Source organism: Sphaeramia orbicularis, chromosome 19, assembly GCF_902148855.1.
Source record: "Sphaeramia orbicularis chromosome 19, fSphaOr1.1, whole genome shotgun sequence".
In the NCBI taxonomy this organism is placed as follows: domain Eukaryota; kingdom Metazoa; phylum Chordata; class Actinopteri; order Kurtiformes; family Apogonidae; genus Sphaeramia; species Sphaeramia orbicularis.
The window spans coordinates 28,456,012-28,482,590 of NC_043975.1; the positions used below are offsets into that span (position 1 = coordinate 28,456,012).

Here is a 26,579-nt window from a genome sequence, read left to right on the forward strand (position 1 = left end):
AATACATCTGTGTGTTCCCCAGGTCTGTCTGCAACTCACTATTATGTTAGGTTTCACCTATCATTTACAGTTTTACGTAATTAGCAGCTGTTCGGGAGCTGTTTCATTTCAGAGTCACAAATGAGCATGCTTTTGTCTGTCTTCAGTGTATGCAGTTCTCGTTGTCATGGTAACGGCAAATGCAGTCTGTGTGGCACAGCTGCAGACGATAAAGAGAACTAGACTTTCATACATTCCCTAAAGGAAATGGAACCTGTGTGCTTGCCTCTTGCCGGATTGGTGGACTTGTGTGATGTTAAAACAAGACATAGGTCCCATTCACTTCATATGTGAATCTGTGTGTCAGTGTTTGTGGACTGACGTCACCACAGACTTTCTGTAGACCTGTATTCAGATGAGAAGCCCCTCCCACAGTCTGTGTCAGTCCTGTTAAAGCAGTGTTTAAATAGGCTCCTTTGACTGAATAACTCCATGTGTATGTGATCCCAGGTGAGCTCATTCATTTCATATAGAGAATTTATGTGAAGTTTTTGAGCTTCATTAATATTTATGTTTTCTTATATTTAATTTATTTCATTCATTATTTATTATTTCAGTTTATTTATTTTTAATTTGGTTTATCTGTATTCTTTCAGCTTTTTTTTTTTTTTTTTTTTTTTTTTTTTTTGTGGAGCCTTAATTAGCTTTATTGTCTGTGCCTTGCATTACATGCAAGTACATGGGGAATTAAGGCTCCACAAAAAAAAAAGCAGAACAAATACAGCTACACTAAAATAAAAAATAAATAAATTGAAATAATAAATAATGAATACAATTAAAGTAAATATATAAAAAAAAATAAAGGTCAAAAGCTTCACATAAATTCTCTATATGAAATGAATGAGCTCACCTGGGATCACATGCACATACACATGGCGCTATTCAGTCAAAGGAGCCTATTTAAACACTGCTTTAACAGGACTGACACAGACTGTGGGAGAGGCTTCTCATCTGAATACAGGTCTACAGAAAGTCTGTGGTGACGTCAGTCCACAAACACTGACACACAGATTCACATATGAAGTGAATGGGAGCTAGTTCTTGCTTTTGCACCTAGCCACAAGTCCACCAATCGACAAGAGGCAAGGACACTTCCTTCAGGAAATGCATGAAAATTTAGTTTTTTGTTTGTTTTTTTTTTAAATTTTTGTGTTAGAGCATTTAATTGTTTGTAATTGCGGTGTGAAGGGGATTTCAAGCAATATAGTAAAAATACTTCAGGAAAACATCTCCCACCCCACCTTTAAAGTAGGACTAAAAGGTGAAAAACTGATGCAAACCATGTCAGGTTATTTAATAGAAATAAAAAAAATATTGTAGATCAACAGAGTTATATTTGGAAGAATAAATTAGTTTTACATAACATTAAGCAAAATTCATCCAACACCACTAATTTCATCTGAATAATAATCAAAAAGCGACTAAAAGTGATGAACAAGTGACATTTATCAAATAATCTGGCAAGTTTTAGATAACCCTAAAACTGATATTGAACAGAAACTGATTAAAAACCTAGTCAGTTCATCTAAATAATACTAAAAAGAGGAGTAAACCTGATGAAAATGTGAGATTTATTCAATAATCTGGCAAGTTTTAGATAAAATTAAATGATATTGAAGAAAAACTGAATTGAAACTAGTCAGTTAATCTAAATAATTAAAATAGGATTAAAAGTGATGAAAACTCTTGTAAAACCTTTTCAGATTATTCACTGAGGTCACTCTAATTAAGCAGATACTGATTAAACCTCCACTTAAAACTTCAGGACTTATTGAATACACACTAACTTTATCTAGGCCTACCTTGAATTGAAAATTGAAAATCATTTCTTCCTCCATGCTTACTTTGTTTTCTTACTTTACAGCCAAAGATGACCAACGGCATTTTGCCACAACCTCACCTCATGCACTGGGCCACGGACATCCTGGCCAAAGGACATGGCCGCCTGACCCGGACCACCGGGGTGCAGCTGGTCGCTCTCCCTGTTCAACGGAACGCACCACGGAGACGGTGCGTCTGCCTTCCCCCCATTGCTGGGGGGAAGGCGGCCCCCATCCCACCGGAGGTAGGACGCAGTTCCCTTCACCCCATCACTGACGGGAAGGCGGCCCCCGTCCCCCCAGAGGTAGGGAGCAGTTTCCTGCCCCCCATCGTTGAGGTGAAGGCAGCCCCCGTCCCCCTGGAGGTAAGGCGTAGCTTCCTTCACCCCATCGTTGGGGTGAAGGCGGCCCCCGTCCCCCCAGTGGTAAGGCGTGGCTTCCTTCCCCCCATCGTTGGGGTGAAGGCGGCCCCGGTCCCCCCGGAGGGAGCGTACAGCTGCCTTATTAAGACCCCTGTCTCCCAGGGGAAACGATGTGGCTGCCTGGACCCCAATGCTGGGGTTCAGGCAGCCCTTGTCCCCCCACAGGGAGGGCGGCGCCGCTTGGCCCCCATCTCTGTTGTGGACTATGTTTTCCTGGAGACAGTGCGGCCCAGACCGTGAGGGGCCATCTAAATGCAGCCCCCTGCCCTCCTCCTCCGGCAGAGGGCAGGGGACTGCGTTCTTCGCCCAGACTGGTTATGGGCCATGTCAGAGCCAAAGGCGGCGGCCCCCTTCCCGCCGCCTCTGGCTCTCTGGTAGCCCATGACCATTCAGGCCAGACAAGCAGCCCCCTGCCCTCCTCCGGCAGAGGGCAGGGGACTGCGTTCTTCACCCAGACTGGTCATGGGCCACGTCAGAGCCAAAGGCGGCGGCCCCCTTCCCGCTGCCTCTGGCTCTCTGGTAGCCTATGACCATTCAGGCCAGACAAGCAGCCCCCTGCCCTCCTCCAGCAGAGGACAGGTGACTGCGTTCTTCACCCAGACTGGTCATGGGCCACGTCAGAGCAAAAGGCGGCGGCCCCCTTCCCGCCGCCTCTGGCTCTCTGGTAGCCCATGACCATTCAGGCCAGACAAGCAGCCCCCTGCCCTCCTCCGGCAGAGGGCAGGGGACTGCGTTCTTCACCCAGACTGGTCATGGGCCACGTCAGAGCCAAAGGCGGCGGCCCCCTTCCCGCTGCCTCTGGCTCTCTGGTAGCCCATGACCATTCAGGCCAGACAAGCAGCCCCCTGCCCTTCTCCAGCAGAGGACAGGTGACTGCATTCTTTGCCCAGACTGGTCATGGGCCATGTCAGAGCCAAAGGCGGCGGCCCCCTTCCTGCTGCCTCTGGCTCTCTAGTAGCCCATGACCATTCAGGCCCAAGATGCAGTCCCCTGCCCTCCTCTAGCAGAGGGCAGGGGACTGCCTTCTTGGCCAGTCAGGGGTCATGTCAGAGCAAGAGGTGGGGTTGTGGCTAATGACAGAAAAGGGAAAAAAAAAATTAAAAATAAAACAAAACAAAAAAAACAAATAAATAAAAAACAAAAAAAGGAAAAAAGCAAAAAAGAAAACACAAAAAAATAAGTAAATAAATAAACAAAAAACCAAATAAAAAAACAAAAAAAACCCAAAAACATAAAAAGAAAGATAAAAAATAAAATACAAAAAATAAAAAACAAAAAAATAAACAAAACAAATAAAAAACACATAAAAAATAAAAAAAACCCAAAAAAAACAAAAAAAGATAAAAAAACAAAAAACAAAAAATGATTTAAAAAAAAAAAAACCTTAAAATAAAAACCAAAAAAATACAAAAAAAAATTTAGATAAAAAAAATAATTTTTTTTTTTTTAAAAATTTAAAAAAACAAATAATAAAAAACAATCAAAATCAAAGACAACAAAAATGAAAAAATGAAGAAAAAAATTTAAAAAAAAATTAAAAAAAGAAAAAAAAATTATAAAGGAAAAAAAAGAAAAAAAATTTAAAATAAAAAAAATACTAAAAAAAAATTAAGAAACAAAAATAAAAAACAAAAAAAATAAGTAAAAGCAAATACAAAAAATACAAAAAAACCCCCAAAAGGTTAAAAATTAAAAAAATCAAAATCAAAAAGTAAAAAAAAAAAAAAAAAAAAAAAAAAAAATTAAAATGCATAAAAAAATAGATAGATAAATTAATTAAAAATAAAAAACAAACTGCTGTAATTAAAAATGAAGTTGTCCTCCGACGAGGGAGGGTGGTGGGGGGGAAAAGGAATAAAAAAAAAAAAAAGTAAAAAAAAGAAATTTTACAGAACAAAAAACAGAAACGTAAAAAACCCAAAAAATCTTTAAAAAAATAAATAAAATTAGAAAACAAAACAAAAAAAATAAACAAAACAAATAAAAATTTAAAAAAAGAAAAAAATTTAAAAAATACTAAAAAAAACAAAAAAAACCCCAAAACAAATAAAAAACACATAAAAAATAAAAAACAAAAAAAATAAAAACAAACAAAAAAAAGATAAAAAAAAAAACAAACAAAAAATGATTAAAAAACAAACAAACAAACAAAAAAAAACCCAAAAAAAATACCAAAAAAATTTTGATTAAAAAAAAAAAAAAAAAAATTTAAAAAAACAAATAAAAAAACAATCAAAAATCAAAAACGACAAAAATGAAGAAAAAAAATAAAAAATTAAAAAAGAAAAAATAAATTATAAATGAAAAAGAAAAAATTTTAAAAATAAAAAAATTTAAAAAAAAAAATTAAGAAACAAAAATAAAAAACAAAAAAATAAGTAAAAACAAATTAAAAAAAAATACAAAACCCCCCAAAAAGGTTAAAAATTAAAAAAATAAAAATCAGAAAGTTAAAAAAAATTTAAAAAAAATTAAAATGCATTAAAAAAAATAATAAAAAAAAAAAAAATTTTAAAAATAAAAAAAATAAAAAACAAACTGCTGTAATTAAAAATAAAGTTGTCCTCCAATGAGGGGGGTGGTGGTGGCGGCGGGGAAAAGGACTTTAAAAAAAAAAAAAAAAGTAAAAAAAAAAGAAATTTTACAGAACAAAAAACAGAAACGTAAAAAACTCTTTAAAAAAATAAAATAAAATTAGAAAACAAAACAAAAAAATAAACAAAACAAATAAAATTTAAAAAAAGAAAAACAATTTAAAAATTAAAAAAATACTAAAAAAAATTAAAGAATTAAAAAACAAAAATAAAAAAAACAAAAATGAAAAAGAAAACAAATAAAAATAAACATACAAAAAACCCCAAACAGGTTAAAAATGTAAAAAAAAATAAAATAAAATAAAAAAAAATAAAAAAACTACAAAAAAATACAAAAACAAACAATAAATAAAAAAATTAAAAACAAAAAATTAAAAAATGAAAAAACCCAAAAAATAAAAAACAAAAATAACAATAAATGAAAAAAAATTAAATACATAAAAATAATAATAATAAAAAAATAAATAAACATAAAACTTCAAAAAAAAAAATAAAAAAATAAAAAACAAACTGCTGTAATTAAAAATAAAGTTGTCCTCCAATGAGGGGGGGTGGTGGCGGGGAAAAGAAAAAATAAAATCAAAAATTAAACAAAACAAATAAAAAGAAAATACAAATAAAAACCAACAAAAAATAAAAAAAACAAAGATTAAAAAAACAAATAATAAAAAAATATAGAACAAAAAATAAAATACAAAAAACAAATTTTACATAAAAATAAAAAACCCAAAAAATAAAAAACAAAAACAAATAAAAAAAACGGATAATAAAAAATAAAAACAAGAATAAATAAGAAAAAAAATTAAATGCATAAAAAAATAAAAAACAAACAAACAAAAAACTTCAAAAAACAATAAAATAAAAATAAAAAACAAACTGCTGTAATTAAAAATAAAGTTGTCCTCTGACGAGGGGGGGTGGTGGCGGGGAAAAGAAAAGGAATTTTAAAAAAAAAGTTAAAAAGAAATTTTACAGAACAAAACACAGAAACATAAAAAACCAAAAAATCTTTAAAAAAAATTAAAATAAAATTAGAAAATAAAATCAAACAATAAACAAAACAAATAAAAATAAAAAAAACCAAAAAAACCCCCCAAAAAGATTAAAAAAAACAAAAATGATAAAAAAATAAAAAACAAAAAATAAAATACAAAAAACAAATTTTACATAAAAATAAAAAACCCAAAACATAAAAAACAAAAACAAATTAAAAAAAACGGATAATAAAAAACAAAAACAACAATAAATGGAAAAAAAATAAATGCATAAAAAAAATAAAAAAATAAATGAAAACAAAACTTCAAAAAACAATAAAATAAAAATAAAAAACAAACTGCTGTAATTAAAAATAAAGTTGTCCTCCAATGAGGCGGGGTGGTGGCGGGGAAAAGAAAAGGAATTTAAAAAAAAAAATAAAAAAAGAAATTTTACAGAACAAAAAACAGAAACCTAAAAAACCAAAAAATGTTTTAAAAATTTTTAAATAAAATTAGAAAATAAAAACAAAAATAAACAAAACAAATAAAAATAAAAAAAAAATAAAAAAAACTACAAATATAAAAAACAAAAGATTAAAAAAACAAAAATGATAAAAAATAAAAACAAAAAATAAAATACAAAAACAAATTTTACATAAAAAATGAAAAAAACAACAAAAAAATAATCAAAAACAACAAAAACAAAAAATGAAAATAAAAACAAATAAAAAATTAAAAATAAAAAAAAATAAAAATTTTAAAAATACTAAAAAAAACAAAAATAAAAACAAATGATAAAAAACAACAAATTAAAAAAACAAAAATAAACAAAAAATAAATAAATAAAACACAAAAATAAAATCCAACAAAAAATAAAAAAACAAACAAAAAGTAAAAAAAAAAAAAATCAATAAGTAACAACAAAATAATAAAAAAAACCCAAAAAACTACAAAAACAAACAATAAATATTTTTTTTAAATTAAAAAAATAAAAAAAAACAAAAAATAAAAAACAAAAACAAATAAAAAATAAAAACATTATAAAAAACAAAAATAACAAAGGACAATCAAAAAATAAATAAATAAAATAAAATTAATAAAAAAATAAATAATAAAAAAGAAAAAATAAATAAAAATAAAACTTCCAAAAAATTAATAAATAAAATTTAAAAAACAAACTGCTGTAATTAAAATGAAGTTGTCCTCCAAAGAGGGGTGGGGGTGGCAGGTAAAAGTAAAAAAAGAAAAAGAATTTTTTAAAAAAGTAAAAAAAAAAAAAAAAAAAAAAACCAAACTAAAGAAGTTACAAAAAGTTTTAGAAAATAAAAATAAAAAACAAACTTCTGTAATTAAAGATAAAGTTGTCCTCCAAAGAGGGGGAGTGGTAGCGGGTAAAAGAAAAGGAATTTTTTAAAAAAAAAGGTAAAAAAAAAATGAAAAATTTTCAGAAAAAAAACAACATAAAAAAAAACAAAAAATGTTAAAAAAAAAAAACAATTTAAATAATATAAAACTAGAAAATAAAAATAAAAAACAAACTGCTCCAATTAAAAATAAAGTTGTCCTCCAAAGAGGGGGGGGTGATGGTGGGCAAAAAAAAAAAAGAAAACGTCACAAAAAACAAACACATAAGAAAACAAACAAAAAAGTTACAAAAAATTAAAGGAATAAAAAGCCAGACCTTCTGCCCTCCATCTCGTATAAAAATAAAAAATAAAAAAATTACAACTATTTTTTGAAAATTTTTAAAAAGAAAAAAACAAGAGTTAAAAATATTTGAAATGATTAAAAAAAAATAGTTAGCTCCTCCTTGAACCGTCCCCTTATGTGGTGGAGGAGTTTGAGAGCCCTAATGGCCCTTGGAGCTCTTTTGTGGGGGTCATGTTGCCCCTGGTAGGGTCTCCCATGGCAGATTGGTCCTAGGCCAAGGGTCGGACCAAGAACGGTTCAGAAAATCCGTCGTGACAACAAACAACAAGGGAACGTGGACCCGGCCCAGAGGCTTACCGGGGCTCCGTCCTGGAGCCAGGCCTGCGGTTGGGGCCCGTGGGTGAGCACCTGGTGGCCGGGCCTTTGCCCATGGGGTCCGGCCCTCACCAGGGTCCAGGTCATAAGGCGTTGGACTCCAATACAGTAGACGTGGGTTTGATTCCAGGTTGAAGTGCTCATTTTCAGCTAAATCAAATGCTTATTTTAACACATTTTTTTCTACTTGTTACTCTTATTTTAAGACTTAAATTCTTAGAGCCAGCTCACTCAGCTTATATTTAGTATATTTATTTATTTTGAGACTGTAGAAAGTTACATTTGAAGTAATCTCATCTTAAATCCAGTATTTTATGCTTATTAAGCCTTCTAAGTACATCCGTAGACATACCTATTTCTAGATTTAACACTCTTAATTCAAGAAATCTTTTCAAGTGAAATTATCTTGCTGCATGGACAGATAATTTCACTTATTTTGAGTCCCTTTTTCCTCAGATTTTGTGTTTTTATCTTGTTTTCAGAAACCTTTTTTTGCAGTGTACAGTTGGATTTAATATTTAATATTGTCTAAGTTCAAGTGCAATGTGATTTCATCTACAACTGTCTTGTTTTTCTTAGTTTTTTTGTTTTAAGCAGCAGGATGAGAAAATATGAAGAGACACAATGGACACTGGTCTGGATCATCAATGGTACAAAGACACTGTCTCAACATGGAAGTCAACGTGTTGGTCTCTACACATTTTTCTGCATCTGATCAGGAATGTCCACTACAGCTGGACGTTTGTGTTGTTGTGTGGGTGTCACAGTGGAGAACCTGGGTCTTACTTTGACTGTGTTGCAGGAAAGACAGCGATGCAGACTGTCTGTGAAGGAGGAGGTCTGTCTGATGGAGCCGTTCATCCATTAACAGTCGTTTTCCATCAGAACCAGTAGATCCAGAGGTCGGTACAAATCCACTTCCTGTCTCCTGAAGACCCATATTTACAAAATCACTTCCTGAAATCACTCTTCCTCATCCACACAGTGTCCATGATTCTGTCTTGATATTTCTAGATGTGGGTGTAAATGACATCGGAGGAGACGTCAGTCATGGACCTGTGAGGGAGACCAGGACCAGAACCCAGACCCCAGACCAGACCCTCCCACAAAACCCAAAATGACCCCTCTGCCTCAAACTGTAACTGCAATAAACCGCACAAACTTCATTTTTATTCTTGTCTTTGTAAAAGAACCCAGATGGAGGTTCAGTTTGTTTTTGTAGAACATTGTTACACTTGGTCTAGGGGTTGCCAAGATGCAACATGATGTGAGACTCCCCTCCCTCCATGTCCCTTAAAATACAGGAGCAAGCTAAAAAAAAATTAGATGACCAGCAATGACACAACTGCAGTTTGAGGGATTTATTTACATAAAATAAAAAAAAAAAAATCAAGAAAAGCACTCGGAGAGTGCAGACCTCCACCAAGACAGATCTGCAAAACTTAATCAGTTGTTCCATGTGCCAGTGTCAACATTTCATGAAAATCTGTCCATAACTTTTTGAGTTATTTTGCTAACAAACAAACAAACAAACAAACAAACAAACAAACAAACAAACAAACACACAAAGCAAAGTGATCATAATAATACCTCCTGGTGGAGGTAATTAAATCAGGTAGGGAATCAAAGTAACAAACATAACAAACAGAATCATACTCCAAGCTCACTACGCTGACCTACAAACACAAACCAAGGAAACCACAGTGCATCCATCTTACCTACCCTCCTAACATAAAAATAGGAGAAAACTTAAAAAGATTCCCTCCTTTTGCAACTGATTATACAAAGCTCTCCAGCAAAAATGACAGATGGCTGGTTACAAATGAGGAGGATGGGAAGAGAGGAGTCTCCTAGGAGGTAGGGTGATCCTGCTTTAGATTTCCCTGCTCATCGCCGAGGAACCAATGAGCAGCAACAGTCCAGCACCACACCTGCAGCTCATCCTCACTCAACCACTATCTGTAAAGAGAGAAAGGCAAAGAACACACACCCATACACAGAAGAAAAAAGAAAAACTACAAAAATACAACAGAATCCCAATCACAAACCCTGAACAAACATGTCATTGCTTGGATTGTACCTCACTGATCTAGTGGTTCATAGTAGAAGACAGTGTTTAACCCTTAGGGGTCTGAGCCTGTTTAGGCTGTCTTCCAAAACTGATTTTACGTCTATATAGCATGATACTCTTTTTTTTTTTTTTTTTTTTTTTTTTTTTTAGCCATACCCATGTTTGGTACATATTTTTCAGCATTATTTCACCTATATGATCTGGTATTTCCTTTCAGACTTGATCTTACTTTAATAACATATTGGACCCAAAAATACACAAAAATATACTATTTATTTCAATGAAATCCACAATCATGGTCAATGATCTCTTTTGGAAGTTTAACAAGTAAAACAGGTTGCAAATATTAACATATAAAGGTTTTTATTTATCTGTTAATCATATATGCAGGTTTACATGGTTAAAAACAGGATGAAAAACTGTAGTCTGAAAAATAACTTTGAAAAGTAGAATGTCTGACTAAGACGTACAGAAACAGCAAATAAAGTTCTATACAATGAATATACTCAAAAAACTCAAAAATATATTCATTCATTCATTTTCTGAACCCACTTTATCCTCACTAGGGTCACGGGGGTCGCTGGAGCCTATCCCAGCTACTTATGGGCAAAGGCGGGCTACACCCTGGACATGTCGCCAGCTCGTCACAGGGCTGAAAATATATAAAAAATTTCAAAATATATGATATATGATATGTTATGGTGTAGTTATGTCGGTGTTCTGTTTGATAGTACTTTGTTCCATAGTTCAAATTACAGGGGGTAGTGGGGGGGTCTGTAGTCCCCAGTGAAGACCCAGACACTGGTGGGAATCTGACATCCTGTGTTCTGTTATTCATTTTAGCATTTTTATTACTTTTCCTGTAGGAAAGCAATAAAGGGACCGGGAGCATAGAGTTCCAGACTGGCTGTCCTGGACCAGCTGATCCTGACCCTGGTCCAAAAGCCTGAACCTTTCATACATGTTTATTTCCCTTTTAATCTCAAGGCACCTTGTTTTTTTGCACCTTTTGTTTCAGTTTTTAATAAAAAAAAAAAAAATCTAACCTAATACTGTCTGTTCATTTACAAGGCATCAATATATGAGTAGAGTATAAGTACTTTTATAAGTAATACGCAGTCAAATTAAATGCAGGCATTTGAGTAAATCTGTCTGACTTTAGCGTTGAACCTGGACTATATAAAACTATAAGGAAAAAAAAAAAATTAACCACTCACATGTTGGATTTAGGTTGTGTACTTACAAATTAATCTACAAATATACATGCTTTACTAATTACAGACATGAATATCTTGTGTTTTGTAAATATTTCACCCAGCAGACTGAAAATCTAAAATACAAAACATGTTTGAAATAAATAATTTAACGATTTCTGATCAACTGCCCTGTTAGCTCTGATCCCATGGTAGGGTGTCGTCATTTCCTGTTAGAGGTTTTCAACCAAAACTAAATGGAAATGGACAGAAAGCCACCTACATGCTGAAATAAAACACACTTCATGACGCCTGGGCTTTAAGAATTGAACCAAATATGTAGCTAGGCTCACATTTTTACTCTTTAAATCTTAAAGAGTTGCTCCTGTGAAATTTTTATTATTATTATTATTCATGGACTAAAGCTAAAGAACACCTAAAGTCATATCTTGGTGAGAAATGTGCAATGAAAATATTCTATTTGGAAAGAGAGTTGTTGGCTATTTTAGCTAGTTAGGTCAAAACCAGACAGTGTCAGTGATGTAGGATCAAATAAGTAAATGCACATTCACTTGCACATGTGATAAAAGAAATCAAGTCTTGTTTGCTATCCAAAACAGTGTTAACCGCCAATAGCTAGAGCCTAGATTCCCTGTCATGTCTACTCATACAATTCATAAAACATAAGACAACTATAGCAAACCTAGACTGAACAACACAGCAATACATGTTTTCAGTTTGTTCCTCCCAGGCTCCAATAATGAACCAAAATGTTGTCAGCTCCATTGAAAAAACATGAACCCAGTGAACTGCGGACATTGAGCACAAATAGTTAAATCTATCAGTGCCTCATGATGAACACTTATTCCTATTCCAGAGCAAAGAAAATAGGCATTGACTTAAATGCAGGGTCTGGAGTAAAATCAAATCTTGATTTAAAATTACTGACCAGTGGTATTCTGATTAAAATTAATACTTTTGCCATCACACTGCAGATGGAAAAATTATATCCCACAGAAAGTTAGAATAATATTTGTCTTGGTTTGAAAAATGAGCAGTATTGCAATGCCTTTGCACATTGAACTGTGACAAAAATCAGAGGAAAAGACGAGTGTCCCTTGAGAGAAAAGGCTCCAAGTAAATGGAAGAACCACATTATAGAAACACTATGTGTTGCAAACGCTGACTCATGAGTTGACAGGTAGGGTTATGAGAGAAAAAGATAATTTTGCAAAAAGGTTTTGGTTGAGACATCCAAAAATAACATTATTAATGTTATCATTGGGTATAAAATCCTGGATACCAGATGGTTATGGTATGTGATGGGTAACTTGCTTGGTTCAGTGAGGTATTCATTGTTCAGGTGATCTCTCAGAAAAGACCATGGAGACAGAAACAAAATAACAGCAGTATCTACTGAAAGGAAAGAAACAACCAAAGAAAGAAACCCTGCACTACAAACAAAGAAGGAAAGAGCTTCTGTATCAGGTAGAAATATGTTACAAAACTGAAGTGATTTAAAGGATAGAAATGAACCTGCTTTCACATTTATTAAAATAGTTCTGGACCTCCATATAAAATCAAAATCTGGAGACAAAAGTTGGACCATGTGTTGCTGACTAGAACTATCATGGAAAAACAGAAATTTGCTGAATTCAATCAATTCTTCCAGCGCAATATTGCGACAAGCAACATACGGTAATTGAATGAAATAGTTCATAGCTCCATAGAGTGCCAAATCTTGTTAACACCTCCAACCAATAAATGGAGGACATGTGCCACTTCAATCCAAACACTATTTCAGGGCATGTATCTATTCAAAGTGAAAAACAAAGTCAAGTTTGAAAAGTGTGGTTTAGTGAGTAAAATTTTGAAATCTTGATATCAAAATGTATTATTTTTTGGGGAAAAAATTCAGGCGCCTAAAGGGTTAAATTAAATTAAATTGAATTAAATTAAATTGAATTAAATTGAATTGAATTGAATTGAATTTAAGTACATCATTACATGATGGGGGAATTTTCTATTGATACTGCAATGTGAAATTAATGGTCAAATGTCAGTGGAAAAGCTTTCACAGAACAGATAAGGAGTTATCATCTGCAATTGATACCAAAACCTCTCAGATGTCTGTAGAGAAGAGAAGGCACAATTTCTTAAGTGAAAGAATCAGACTAAAAATGAAAGTAGGAGATTTCTGAGGTAAATAAGCTATCATGCAGATTCAGTTCACCTACTGTATATTATGTTAAGAGATGGAGAGAGGAGAGAAATGACCTACACTGCAGGGTTTTTTTCTGTTTTACTGAAAACTTTGCCCAAATTCTGTATTTTGTTAAGTGCACTATAGTTTTATGATTTCATTGCCCCATATCATGTGTTTTTTTGCACATGATATCAGGTGAGAGAACATTTTATTTCACTGTATGTCTATATTTGAATATTTCAGGAGGTTCTGAATACTTTTGGTGCTCTTTAGAAGTTATATTAAAAACAGCTACTGGCGACCAAAATCATCTACTGATCTAAACTGTTAAATAACTATTGATCCACTAATCCTATCAACACATGTAAATAATTATTGTAAAATACAGTTTGTCATCTTTTCATAGTCATCAGATATGATCCATTTGGACGTTCAGAGGCTCTGAAGGGAATGCGGAAACACAGTCATCTTCTACAACATTAATTCACCAGTAAAACCCATGGAGTTGGATCAATGACAGTGGATGGAGACACTGGGTTTATGTTCAGTTACTGATCAATTTTACTGAAAAGTCACTTTTTGTTCAGTTTTCTGTGTTTCTGATCTAATAACCATCAACTTTAATCTGAGCTTTAATGAACATCTATATGATCAGTGAATTAAATATGGGAAAATGTATTATTTTCACTGAAAAACTGCAAAATACAGAGGATAATATCATTAAAAATGGTGATAAATCACTTGAGAACAGTTAAATATAGAGAAAGAGAGAGAGAGTTATAGAGAAAAAACTATTTTGGAACTGCCACATAAGTAGCGATGGGTCTTCATGGGTTAAATTACATTGTGTCCATAATTGTAAAATAGCATCTAGTTGGTCTAATATAAGTTTAGATCTGCTTTCAATGTCTCTAAGGGGACTTTACACATAATGGTAGAAATAGTAGGTGAAATGTAGAAATAAAATGAAAAAGACAGTAGTAATCTTAAGATTTTATGTGACTTCTGCTTTATTAGATAGTATGAATGCAACATAATTAATATTTTGTTGTGTCAACTTTTGCATCCATTCCTGATATTCAGGCTGCAACGTATTAAAGAAAAGGTTTGGACAATGTCAGTGTAAGTATAATGAGTTAAAAGGTAATATAGTGAAATGTAATTAGAAAAAAAAGACCATATTTGGATTTTTGTTTCAGAAACTGTTTTGCATATGCATAATATTGACATCTTTTGCTTTCGTTCTAAACAAAATGAAACTGGGTGCCAGGAACCTACTTCATATGTCACTGAGATGAGCAGAAAATCACAGTTAAATCGCAACTTACATCTGTGGAACAAAGGGAATTGAAAGGTTCATGCCAAGCAAATATGAAAGATTCACTCTGGTCATCAAAAACCACATGATCCATTAAACACCATGAGATGGTCATGAGCAGTTCCTCTTTATTTGAACTTCCACGGTAGAAGAGAAACTAACAGAGTTACTCTAAGTGAAGAAAAGCAGGCAGCTGGAATCACATGTGGAAAATCTGAGCCACTGTCATTTCTGAATGGACCAGACTGTTGGAGCAAAATGTCTTCTACATGAAAAAGCCAAAATCTAAAAGGCAACTACTATGATTCCCATTAACATCCTTACAAAATGTATACTGTAAAACCATACAGTTCATAACATTATGTTACAACTGAGAATGTAATTTTATCCTCTGAACATATACTGTATATTATAAATTGTGGTTAAAAACTAGCAAAAAATGGTATAACTCTTAAAGTATTAGTTGAGTTACCAGGTCTGTGCTGCTGTCAGTACCTGAGGCTGCCTGATATAAAACCAAAGGAGGGCAGATGAGGACCCCTGCTGGATGAGGTGTCACAGGAAATCATAATGAAACATAGAGCAGGGGTGTCAAACATTTTAATTCAGGGGCCAAATACAGAACAATATGATCTGAAGTGGGTCAGACCAGTAAAATAATAACACTGGAAAAATGTACAATTACATTATGAAAATATTTATATCTACAAAGTATCTTTCATATAAATGTGAATAATGTGAACAATCACAAACAGGCTGAAATTTCTTTAAATAAATAAGTGCAATTTTAACATTATTGTGCCTCAGTTTGTCATTTACACATGTGCATCACAACTTACAGATCACAGTGGATCTACAAAAGCACAAAACATTTAATAACAGATACAACATTGTTAAAATTGCACTTCTTGTAATACATTTCATGTTGTTCATTTGTTCAAGTTGTTCACATTTTTTTGTGAAAGAATGGTTTATACGTGTAAATATTTTCATGTAACTTCTTTTTTTTCTTTTTTTTTTTTTTTTAACACAAAAACAAACAGAACAATTTTGAGTTGTCATTATTTATAGGTCATGTTTATTAAATTACATTTACTGCGCTGACCCACTTGAAGCTCCTGAACTAAAATCATTTGGACATACTTCATTTTTAATATCTTTTTAATTGTAATTTTTGTATTTCACACATTCATCCTACAAGGCAGATCAGACAGATGTTTGACATCCCTGATATAGAGTGTAATTCCTGAATTGCCATTGATCCTTCAATAGAAGTGGATAAAATGTACTGCAGACTGATATAATAGAACTGTAAAATATTAAAAACAAATACAAAAATAGCGTAAAATTGGACATAGTGTTTTTAACCTGTCATCTACTGTTTTTTCCTCATAAAAATAATTTATTGTCTACCTTTAAGTCAGTAACTACATAAAATTCTTTTTAAACATCATAAATTCAACAAAAACATGACAAAGACACTGTTGTACAATTAACTCCAATGATAAATATAGTTAGAGAGCTAGGCAAGTGGACTTAAAGGTTAGAAAAAATGAAAAGTTTTTTTAAATATTAGTCTGGAAATAATGTGTCTGGCTGTTTTAAGTGGAATGAACATCGTTTAAGTAGAGGTTTGCTTTTACGTGAAACAATTTAAAGATTTTTATTAACTCTCAAAGGCCCAGACCTCATCCTCTCCAGTTAATTTATAATGTTTTTCTATCATTTTCTATTGATCACCATCAGTTGTTTTTGACTATGATTGACTCAAAGTTCAATCTTGTTCTTTTAAAGTCCAGATTTTACATTTTGTCTGAGAATGGATCATTTTACTGAAATAAAAACTAAATCAGATGTGTTTTTTTTTTTTTTTTTTACTGTGAACATTAGAGAAAGTTATTTTCAGCTTCCAGATATCTTCATTATTTAAATTGAAGGTCCTTCATTTTAATATTATTGTGGGTGTTTTTCAGGGTATTTATTTATATATAGTAAAACGTAAACAGTCAAACATATCTGTTTGCATAAATTAAGGAGCTTCTGACTGTCCAAATGGGGCAAAAAACAAAAAAACAAACAAAAAAAACTCCACATTATATGATTAGAGATTCATCAGTTATTTTACAGTGATAGATATGTTCGGTCATGGCTTTTGGGGGTTAAACACATAATATATCAACTTTGTGCATAAATATGAGTGAAGTTCCATGTTATGTAGATGGAATGCAGCACAAATAACAGTCAATACAGCTCACTTTTTTTTTTTTTTCCAAATATTTTAATTACTTTTAAAATGCAGTGTTTTTTCTTGACCACTAGATGTCCCTTTCTGCATGAGTTACTAATATTAGTCACGGTTCGTGTCAAAATGATATTGTAAATGACATATGGTGCAGGTACTGACACTATTTTTGGACTATTTATGAGTTAAATCAGAATATAATTGAGTTGTTGGTGTATATTTCCAAACTGTTAAATGCATTTAAACATTTGTAATGAAATAAACTGTTTAATAGTTCAAATGGGCTTTTTATTTATTTTCTTTGTACAAATCTGTGAAATCCATAGGACACATTACTGCGTATTTGTAATGCACCTAAAACACCTTAACATCACACAAACACTTATGTAGAGGCATAAACTTCACACAAGCACAGTGAGACTCCAGCTCCAGCTTGAAATCCACATCAGCTCTTACTTCAGACTAGGAGAAGGAACTCTGGCCAAACTTAACAATACTTGTCCAAGTGGCCAAGAAAGAATGTCGCATATGTAAATACCATAATGCTCCCTGTGAAAAATTCTTACAAGTGTGTTTCAAGCATCAAACCAAAGTAAACTGGTTGAAGAGAAAGCTTTAAATCCAGTTCTGGTCCAGAAAAAAAAATGGACAGAAACAGGACTGAGAGGGTGGAGAGAGGAATGTGAGGAGCTGCTCTGGTGGTGGATGGAGGGAAAGTCTTCTTCTCTCTTGTGCTTCGGTAGCGTTTTCTGCGTCACAGCATTGAATTACACCCACAGCTGGACAAAATATTTCAGTTACTAAGACCAGACTCTATTTGAGGTCATTCTTCTGCAGAAATAGATGAAGTACTGTGGAAAATATTAGAGAATAAAATGAAAGCTAAATAATCCCCTGCTATACTCTGTTAAAACTTGAAAACGAATGTGTTTACTACTAAAAAACAGATAGTTAAGTCGTCTGTATAACAAAAAAGCATAATTAGGACAAGTGTAACATGAAAGCAAAGCAGTTTCTTTTAAGTTTAACCCCCCTCCCGTGCAGTAAATTACAGAATAACATGAACAGAGTAGAGAAAAAGCTGCTTTCACATGACAAATTAAGCAGTTTTATCGAGCATATTGTTTGCCAAGGCAAGAAAGTCACGCTAATTGTTATTCACAGTTGGCTTTATAGCAGTGGTGAATTGTTTTTAATTTGGCTCAAACACGGATGAAGGAAAATATTACTATTAAACTACAACAGGATACTGACTGACCGAGGATTTCCACAGAGAGTTGAAGTAATGTTGTGACTCACTTCTCATAATAAGACATTTCAACGTTGCATCACAAACTAGGAAACAATAACTGCTGCTAAATCTTCACTTCAAAGCTGTAATCACATAAAACTCATGGAACTGATGTCGTCATGATTGATTGCAGTTGGAAATGTTAGAGAATACAGTTAATTTTATTTAAAACACATGTTCCATAACACTGCACTGTACACATATTGCACAACAAATCTTTCAAAAATACTGACAAAAATCGAAGGATTCCTCACTTTGCTTTCTTTCTCTGAATTGTTTTTTTTTTTTTTTTTTTTTTTTTGACAAACAGGGAAATTTGTTGGGGAAGTGTTTGAAAATACAACTCATTTAACAACTCTTACTCAAGCCTCTTCTGCTTTAACTTCCTTTGTGGTTTCTTCTTTATTTTCTTTGGCACCAGCTTCAGTTTTTCCCACATTTTCTCCTGGCTCAGGTTTTGGCTTTTCTTCCTCCTTTTTAGGTTCAGGAAGAAGGATGACCTTGCCGATATTTTGGCGTTCATGCATGCGTCTCATGGCATCAGTTACCTGGGAAGACACGCATAATCAGGATGTGGACTGACAATGCTTAGAAATACATAAAAAACGTTACTATGGGAAACAAAAGGTCAGTGTGAGGGTATTAGACTTAAGTGCACTGCATAAAATGTCACATCTAAGGAGTGACCCAATCAAAATAGTATCAAACAATGTAGAGTTTAACAACAAGACCGTTCATTGGACAGTGAACTGGTTTCTCCACTGTCCTACCCCTTTAGGACACTAGCGACAAATTTCTAATCATTCCAATGGAAGCAATTATTGTGAATTACACAGAAGTCAATATTGGAGCCATTTTCTACAATCAGCATATCTTCAGACCATTTTCTAATTACACTGACATTTTTGAGATGCACAGGCCTTATCTAGTGGAGGTACAAACAAGCAGACGAATACAAATACTGATAATTATTTTTTTACAAACTTATTAACAACAGAGCATATTATTACTTATTACTGGATTTAGATCTTATTAATGTGCCTTCAAACTAGGGATGTAACGATTACCGGTATAATGATAAACCGCGGTAAAATTGCCAACGTTTAGTATTACTGTTTAAATTCTAATTATCATGATAACTGTGTGATTACCGCATTTTTCTGGAGAAAATGCCTATGTAAAGATATGCTTTTATGTCAGATATTTGAGCATAATTTTAATTTATTACAATTTTGATTTTATATACCTAATATTCACTTTTAAAGTCTTTGAAAAGGTTTGTTAAGCATCTGTGTGTTATTAATGCAATAAATTATATACATTTTTCAAATCAGATTTTATGTATTTTTTGTGTTTTCTGGCCTTTTATGTTTTTATAGCAGGTTAAACTGAAAAAATAATAGAGAGATGATATAGATGAAGTTGTGCTGAAAAAAAGGATACCAAACATGGGTATAGTAAACATTTCTGTATATAGTATATAAAGGCAAAATCAAAAGTACTGAAAAATGCCCAAAATAGGCTCAGACCACTTAGGGTTAATATTTGAATATTTCTGCCAACAGAAAGTACACTGTACCAATTATTTTATTTGGTTTTTTTGTTGTTGTTTTTTTCAAAATACAACTTGGTTAAATTATTTCAGTGTGCGTATCAGCACTTTTGGAACATTTTGAGCACAATTTCAATAATACCGCGATAATAATGATAACCGTGATATGAAACTTTCTTATCGTTACATCCCTACTTCTAACATTTAACATTCTCAACCCCTGACCACACCCACTTAGGAGACAGGAAGTGAACATATCATTGGCAAAACATGCGCTGCACCATCTTTGCAAAAAGAGGATCTTTGATTTGATGACATTGGACAGTAGTGAAGGATCATGGGAACTTTTTTCACTATCACTGCCAATGCTGCATCGCCCAGAGATCAAAATTACAGATGAAGTAATGTATTAAAGTTAAAACGCAACATAAAATGATGCCATACAACATTAAATAATGTTATAATAATTATTTGTTGTTGAAAATAACTTGTTTTAATTTAAAAAAAGTAAGTCAAATATATATAACTGTATTCTTATAGTCTTTATTGTGGAATAATGTGTTTGTGGAAATGTTACTATATCTTTAATACAATTATGATGATGATAATGAGTTATGAAGCTATCTTCTATGCTGTTGAATTTTTTTTTTTTTTTTGTTTAATTTATACTAATGGGGATCAACAGCATAAGACCATGTTGGAATTATTTGTTTGAGCTTTACTGTGTGATTGAGTTTTGCTAAATGTCTTGTCAGATGCAAAAAATTTACAATATCCTCAAGTCTGTTGTGACTAAATAAAACACATTAATGACTGATGTGCAAAAAGAGAAATTTTTTATCTTATTATTTATTTATTAAAAACAACTGATATTTGTGCTGTAGATCTACATTATTCCATATTTTATTTCCTGCCTCAGCTGCTTGTTTCCTGCTTTACAAACACACAGGATGGATTTTCTTCAATCACACTCCAGTCTATTCTTGAGGACAGCCAGAAAAACTGGAAACACAGATATCCCCACTAGTAGCTGATGCCACGGCAACAATTTAGAGCATCACCTAGCAACGGCCATTAAGTACCATGTCATCTGATGCGGCTGAGATGTGCTCATCGACCATATGAGCGATGGAAAAGAGGAAAACATCAGCAGCGGAAGCTTCCGTATTTACTCTGTTGAATACTATGAGGGATGAAGTATTTCAAGCTCTGTATTCATCATCATTTTCTCTCTAATTAACAGACTGACCTCCTCGAAGCGGAAACTTGAGTCAATGCGTGGCTTGATCTTTCCTTGACTGTAGAGCTCCAGCAGCTTGACCATAGCCTTGGAGATGAGCTCCTCGTCCGACAGGTATCCCAGGTGGAAGCCGCAGACGGCCTTATTGGCTTGCATCAGTTTCATGGTTCCGAGCGAGAGCTGGTTGTACCAGGTCTTCGCCATGGCCAACAGGTTCTTCTTCTGGCCGGTCACACAATTGGCCGCACCTGGAATGACAGTCAACAAAAGTGAATCAGAGAATAAATTCACATTAACTATGCAGAGGCTGTGGTACCGCTTGCAATTATGGGCCCCATGAAAGCTAAACATTGTGGGCCTTCATTAAATTCAGTATCTTGTCCGGGGGCGGGGGGGTGGGGGGGGGGGGGGGGGGGTGTACATGATGGTTCGGTCCATGACTAATGTAACTGTTGTGAAGCGAAACTGAAACTTTACATACTTTCAACACCTGTTTCCCGACTTCTATGCCTCTATTATATACTGACAGTCAATAGAAACTTTGAGGTAGAAATGTCTGCATATTTCTACTTGTAGGGGGGTTGAAATTATTCATTGTGGATAGTTGAGATAATGATGAGTTGTTATGTTGTCACGGTTCATTGCACTTGGGTTGGTCTCTTTGCAAAAGTGGACCAAATACACATTGAGCAATACTCAGTGGATATCTGCACAATTTGAGGATTGGCTTTGAAGGCCTATATAAAGGCCCAAAAAAGGCCACCATTGTTAGTCCAGTGAACGGCATCACACCACGTCTATCACGTGAACAATGTCTCCGGGTGCTGGGTATGGTGGAGGCCGGTTTGAGCTACAGTGATATAGCCAGGCCTATGTATGGGCTGTTCCCAACCCACAATCAGAAACCTGGTTGAACGCCACAACACGACACCTAGTCCGAAGCATGCGCCAACAGATCGCCGCCTGCATCAAAGCAAATGGCCGCCATACCCGGTGTTGACTGTTGTGACTTTGTGTTTGGCAGGTGCCATTTTCTTTTGTTAAGTTTTTTGTTTCGAAATTATTCTTGAAACGTTAGATTTTTGTTTCTGTATGCCAATATCCTAAACAAATGATTTATATGAAAAAATTCCAGTTTAGGGTTTAAAAATAAAAATTATGTCGAAAAATATGGTCTCAAAGTTTTCATTGACTGTGAGTGTACATCGGCCCTTACACGAAATTTTCACAACTTCTAACCCTAACCCACTGGACCCCCCTCCACAGCGCTATGGACCCCCCACAAATGTTGGGCCCCATGAATTTGCCATGTTTACGCCCCCCTTAACAGCGCCCCATTGCAGAGGTCAAATAATTTTTCCGTTATTTCAAGAAAACATGGGATAATTAAGTTCAATGTAAGCAAAATGACAAATATTGTGTAGGAAATTGTGAAGAAAATTATCATTTTCTGTCTTACCGAACACTATGAGTGTGCCCAAAGGTTTCAACAAGCTAAAGCCTTTCTGGGTGTCTGAACCTCCAAGTGGATCAAGGACGACATCCACTCCTACAGAAAAAAAGACAAAGCGTTCACAGGACAGAGGGATAAACGCAAGGTGTTTTGTATTTTGCACACAGACTTATTATTTTATAAGAAAAAAAAAAAAAAGATGACTGGTGACTTTCTCCCTCCCTCACCCTTGGGGCTGATTTTACGGATTTCCTCTACATAGTCTTTGGTGCGGTAGTCGATGGGGTGCGTCACACCGCCCTGGCTGATGGTTTCATGTTTGGCTGCAGACGCTGTGCCAAAAACGGTTACATCCTGCACAGTCTGACACAGCTGGGTAGCAGCAATACCCACACCACCTACAGATGTGCAAACAGCAAGAAAACAGACATGAGAACAGCAACAACGGCAGGTGTTTCACATATGTAGGAGAGGTTCCCAGCTAATGTGTGATCCCTCAGAGAAAAACAATTAAGTCTGAGAGATGAAATCATAAACAGTGCTGTTTAGAAAATCTACTTGTTAACAGTGAAGTGCAGGTGTAACAGCTATGAATATGCTGCTTCCAATCATAATATATTCACCAAACAAAAATAAAGCATGTTTTGTGGAATAGATTCAGAAAGATCCAAGAAAGGGGAGGCAGCTTTTAGTGTATATGCCCCACAAAAACCGAACACCCTGACTGATACAGTTAGACATGCTACATCAGTAGTCGTTTTTAAAAACAGATTAAAAACCTATCTTTTTCCGACAGCGTTCTGTTGTGTGTGTGTGTGTGTGTGTGTGTGTGTGTGTGTGTGGGTATATGACAAGGTTGAAACTTTGAGTATCATTATTGTGAAAAAAATATTGTGGAATAAATGTATACCTTTCATGCAGTGTCTTGTGTTGAATTTATTGGAAAAATTGTGTAGTTTCAGAATATAACATCAAAAAATGTGTACAACTTGTCCTTGTGTGACTTTTTGCATGATATTTGCTGAAAAGTAGGCAAAAATTACCCTTTTTCAATGACAAATAATTTGAAAAGCCATATTAATCCTGTTGCTGCTTGCAAATTTTCATTGAACTTGCTTCCTTTTAACCTTAGAAGAAGAGCTTATGGTCTGCCCTTTTGAATGAGTATCAGTTTCAGTAATTTCAGTTCAAAGTCAATGACGTCAGATCAGCCAGTTCCTCAGAAAATGTTCTGTGACAATTTTGTTTGAATTTTTTGGCTTCTAGGTAAGAATTTGACATATAATTCTTTATGTAGAGTTGATATTATTGTAAATCTGTATGTATTACACACCATTCTCTTTTCTTTTTCTGTTGTGAATAAAGCATTACCCAACAATTAAGTATATTCTAATATTAGATAAGTCAAATCATTACTTCTGCTAACCCTACCCCCATCAGTTTTTAGTTTGTGAAAAAAATACATACCATTGTAAAAAAAAATTGCATTCACTCAATTTTCAATATCTAGCCTCCAAAATTTAATCAGTTATGCCCACCTACATGGGCTACAATTAGTTTATATTATTTAGGCCCATTTACTTTCCTAAAGTGAGATCAAGTTTTTTTTTTTACAACCAAATTTTCATATTCGTTTTTGAAACTCCCCACCAACTTGTTAGATTTTGACTTGCTCTGTCAATGATGAAGCCAATTTAAGCAGCCAGAATCACTTTAGGAAGGCTTCTATAGATCAATTTATAGTTAAACTAACAAAACAACTCTTACACATGTTATGGAGTAATGCTTAATTTTTTCTTTTTTTTTTTTTTTTTAATTTCAGACTAACTAAATAGGGCTAAGATGCCAAGACCAAAGCCATCCAGGGGTGGAGGAAGGAAGGCCTCCTGGGGAGTATACAAAGCTCACAGATGAAGAGAAGAAAGCATGTTATGTTTGATTTTTGACAGAAATTAAATGGTTAAATCAAGTAGTGCATAGGCCAAATTTCATGTTTTTTGTTTCAACCTTCTGTCAATAAAGGCTCAGTGATTTGAAAACCACAAAAGATTTTGCATAAATGATTTCAGATTCCTGAGAAAATTTGACCCTAAACTGGCATATTTTCAGTCCATAACCAAGAACTTGAATTTTTGCCCTTAATGTCACTAAAATGCAACTCAAACCTTGAACTTTGTCATATGCGCATGTGCGAGATTAAGTGTGTATACATATGATTGTTTACTTGCACTCTCTTTTTTTTATGATTTTTTCCTAACTGTTGCTATATTATATACCTGTTGTGAAGCACATTGAGTCTGCCTTGTACATGAAATGCACTTTACAAATAAAGTTGAATTGATAGAATCTTTATTTTGTCAGTGGTAGTTTTGTGCACCAAACACACTGAAATGTGTCTTCTGCCTTTAACCCATCACTAGATCATGCATCACACACACTGCATGCGGGCTCGCCATGTCAGGCGCCTGGGGAGCAAACGGGGGGTGAAGGGCCTTGCTCAAGCGCACATCAGCCAACAACTCTCCGCCAGTCCAGGGAATTGAACCGGTGACCCTTCAGTCACAAGCCAACTCTCCCCGGCTGCCCTCCTTGAATAGATTCACTCTGAAATTTCCGAATATTTTATCAAAACACTAAAGCACAATTTTATTATCTCCGCTATGATGCTGATAATAAATCAAATTTCTCTGACAACAAGTTAAAGAACATAAACCTGCAGGATTTACATCATAAATGAACAAGTATGAAATCAGCTTCTCAGATATTAATAGCAGAAAAAATTGGCCCAGAAAAGGCATGAATCTGGTAGGGCTGGCACAGTCAGTGCTGGTCCAACATGGTCCAGGTACAGCAGCTGTTGCATCATCTTTAATGCGGCAAACAAGATACGGGCCTGTGGTTGAGGGTAGTCTTTGGCTCAGATGTCAAACTATTCATTTTCATCCACACATTCAAGCTACTTTTCCCCCTTAATGCTTTAACCAAATTCATCCAACTATAATTAAATCAAATAAAATGCAAGGATTATCCAAAACTTTTGCATTAAATGAATGAAGTTACATTTTACATACGGAACACCATCAGCTTTAATTGTTTGATGACTGAGTATGATATCAGGTTATGCACAAAGTGACTACATACAAAGGTACAAGTTGATATCACTGTGCTGACTATCACCTTACACCAACCCTGCTATCAAAAACACATCGGTTAATTGTAATCGGTGCATTTTTACTTCTGCCAGGAGGTATTGTGATCACTTTGCTTAGTGTGTTTGTTTGTTTGATGGTTAGCAATTTTACGGGAAAACTATTACAACCATCTTTACCAAATTTTACCCACAGATAGGCCTAGGCCCTGGGACGAACCCATTAAATTTTGGGCCAAGTAGGCCAAAGTTCAAGGTCACAGCAAGGTCACAAAGTCTCAGATTTTCCTATCTCTCATCATTGAGCAATTTTAAGTCAGTTTATACTTCTTCCTACTCCTTTTCGACCATGCAATATTCAGACTTGTATGTGCTGAGATAGATTCTGTTCATTTAAATGTTTTATTTTGTTTATTTTGTTTTGTTTTATTTTGTTTCCTTGCATATTCAAAATAAATAAATAAATCAAATCAAAATTTTCAAAAATTCATAGAAAAATTCAAAACCACTGATTAGCCTCCAATTTGATACACCCGTAGCTTATAACAATATCTTATATCTGGCATAAAAATTGTCCACATCCACTGTGGAATGTGGACTCTGTGGGCATTTCAATTTAACATTGAAAATCCCATTTACAAAACATAAAAAAAAAAGAAAAAAAAAAAAAGAAATAGTCAATCCATACATGTACACCGTTCGGGGTGCTTAGTGGAGGTTTGCGTTCTCTAAACATTTGTTTCTTTTTGGGTCAGTGAATAAAGTGGATGGTTACGGTTTAATTAAGATGTCTGGAACCAGTGGTGGATCTTATCCGGTCCAGGGCAGGGCCACTTAGGGTCAAACCATTGGCTGATATAGCTGTGACATGGGTCATATGTGGCCTTTGTTCTGGCTCACACATATCTTATCCACCAGTTGACTGGAATTTATTGCTATTGATTTGAAGTGGACTTTCAGTTTCTTATTTGGGAAATATACACTGTCA

At 34.1% G+C, this 26,579-nt stretch overlaps 1 protein-coding gene across 2 annotated transcripts in view; it reads right to left on the reverse strand.

Annotated features, from left to right (window-relative positions):
* Positions 1 to 16,523: 16,523 nt before the first annotated feature.
* The window catches only part of LOC115410676 (synaptic vesicle membrane protein VAT-1 homolog), a 36,705-nt gene continuing 26,649 nt past the window's right edge, over positions 16,524 to 26,579 (reverse strand). For both annotated transcript variants that reach the window (XM_030122423.1, XM_030122422.1), the window contains 4 exons: positions 22,671 to 22,841; positions 22,450 to 22,539; positions 21,000 to 21,238; positions 16,524 to 18,746 (listed from right to left, as the gene is read on the reverse strand). In XM_030122423.1, the coding sequence (XP_029978283.1) occupies positions 18,561 to 18,746; positions 21,000 to 21,238; positions 22,450 to 22,539; positions 22,671 to 22,841 (686 nt within the window). In that variant the 3' untranslated portion in view covers positions 16,524 to 18,560. The remainder of the gene's footprint in view (positions 18,747 to 20,999; positions 21,239 to 22,449; positions 22,540 to 22,670; positions 22,842 to 26,579) is intronic.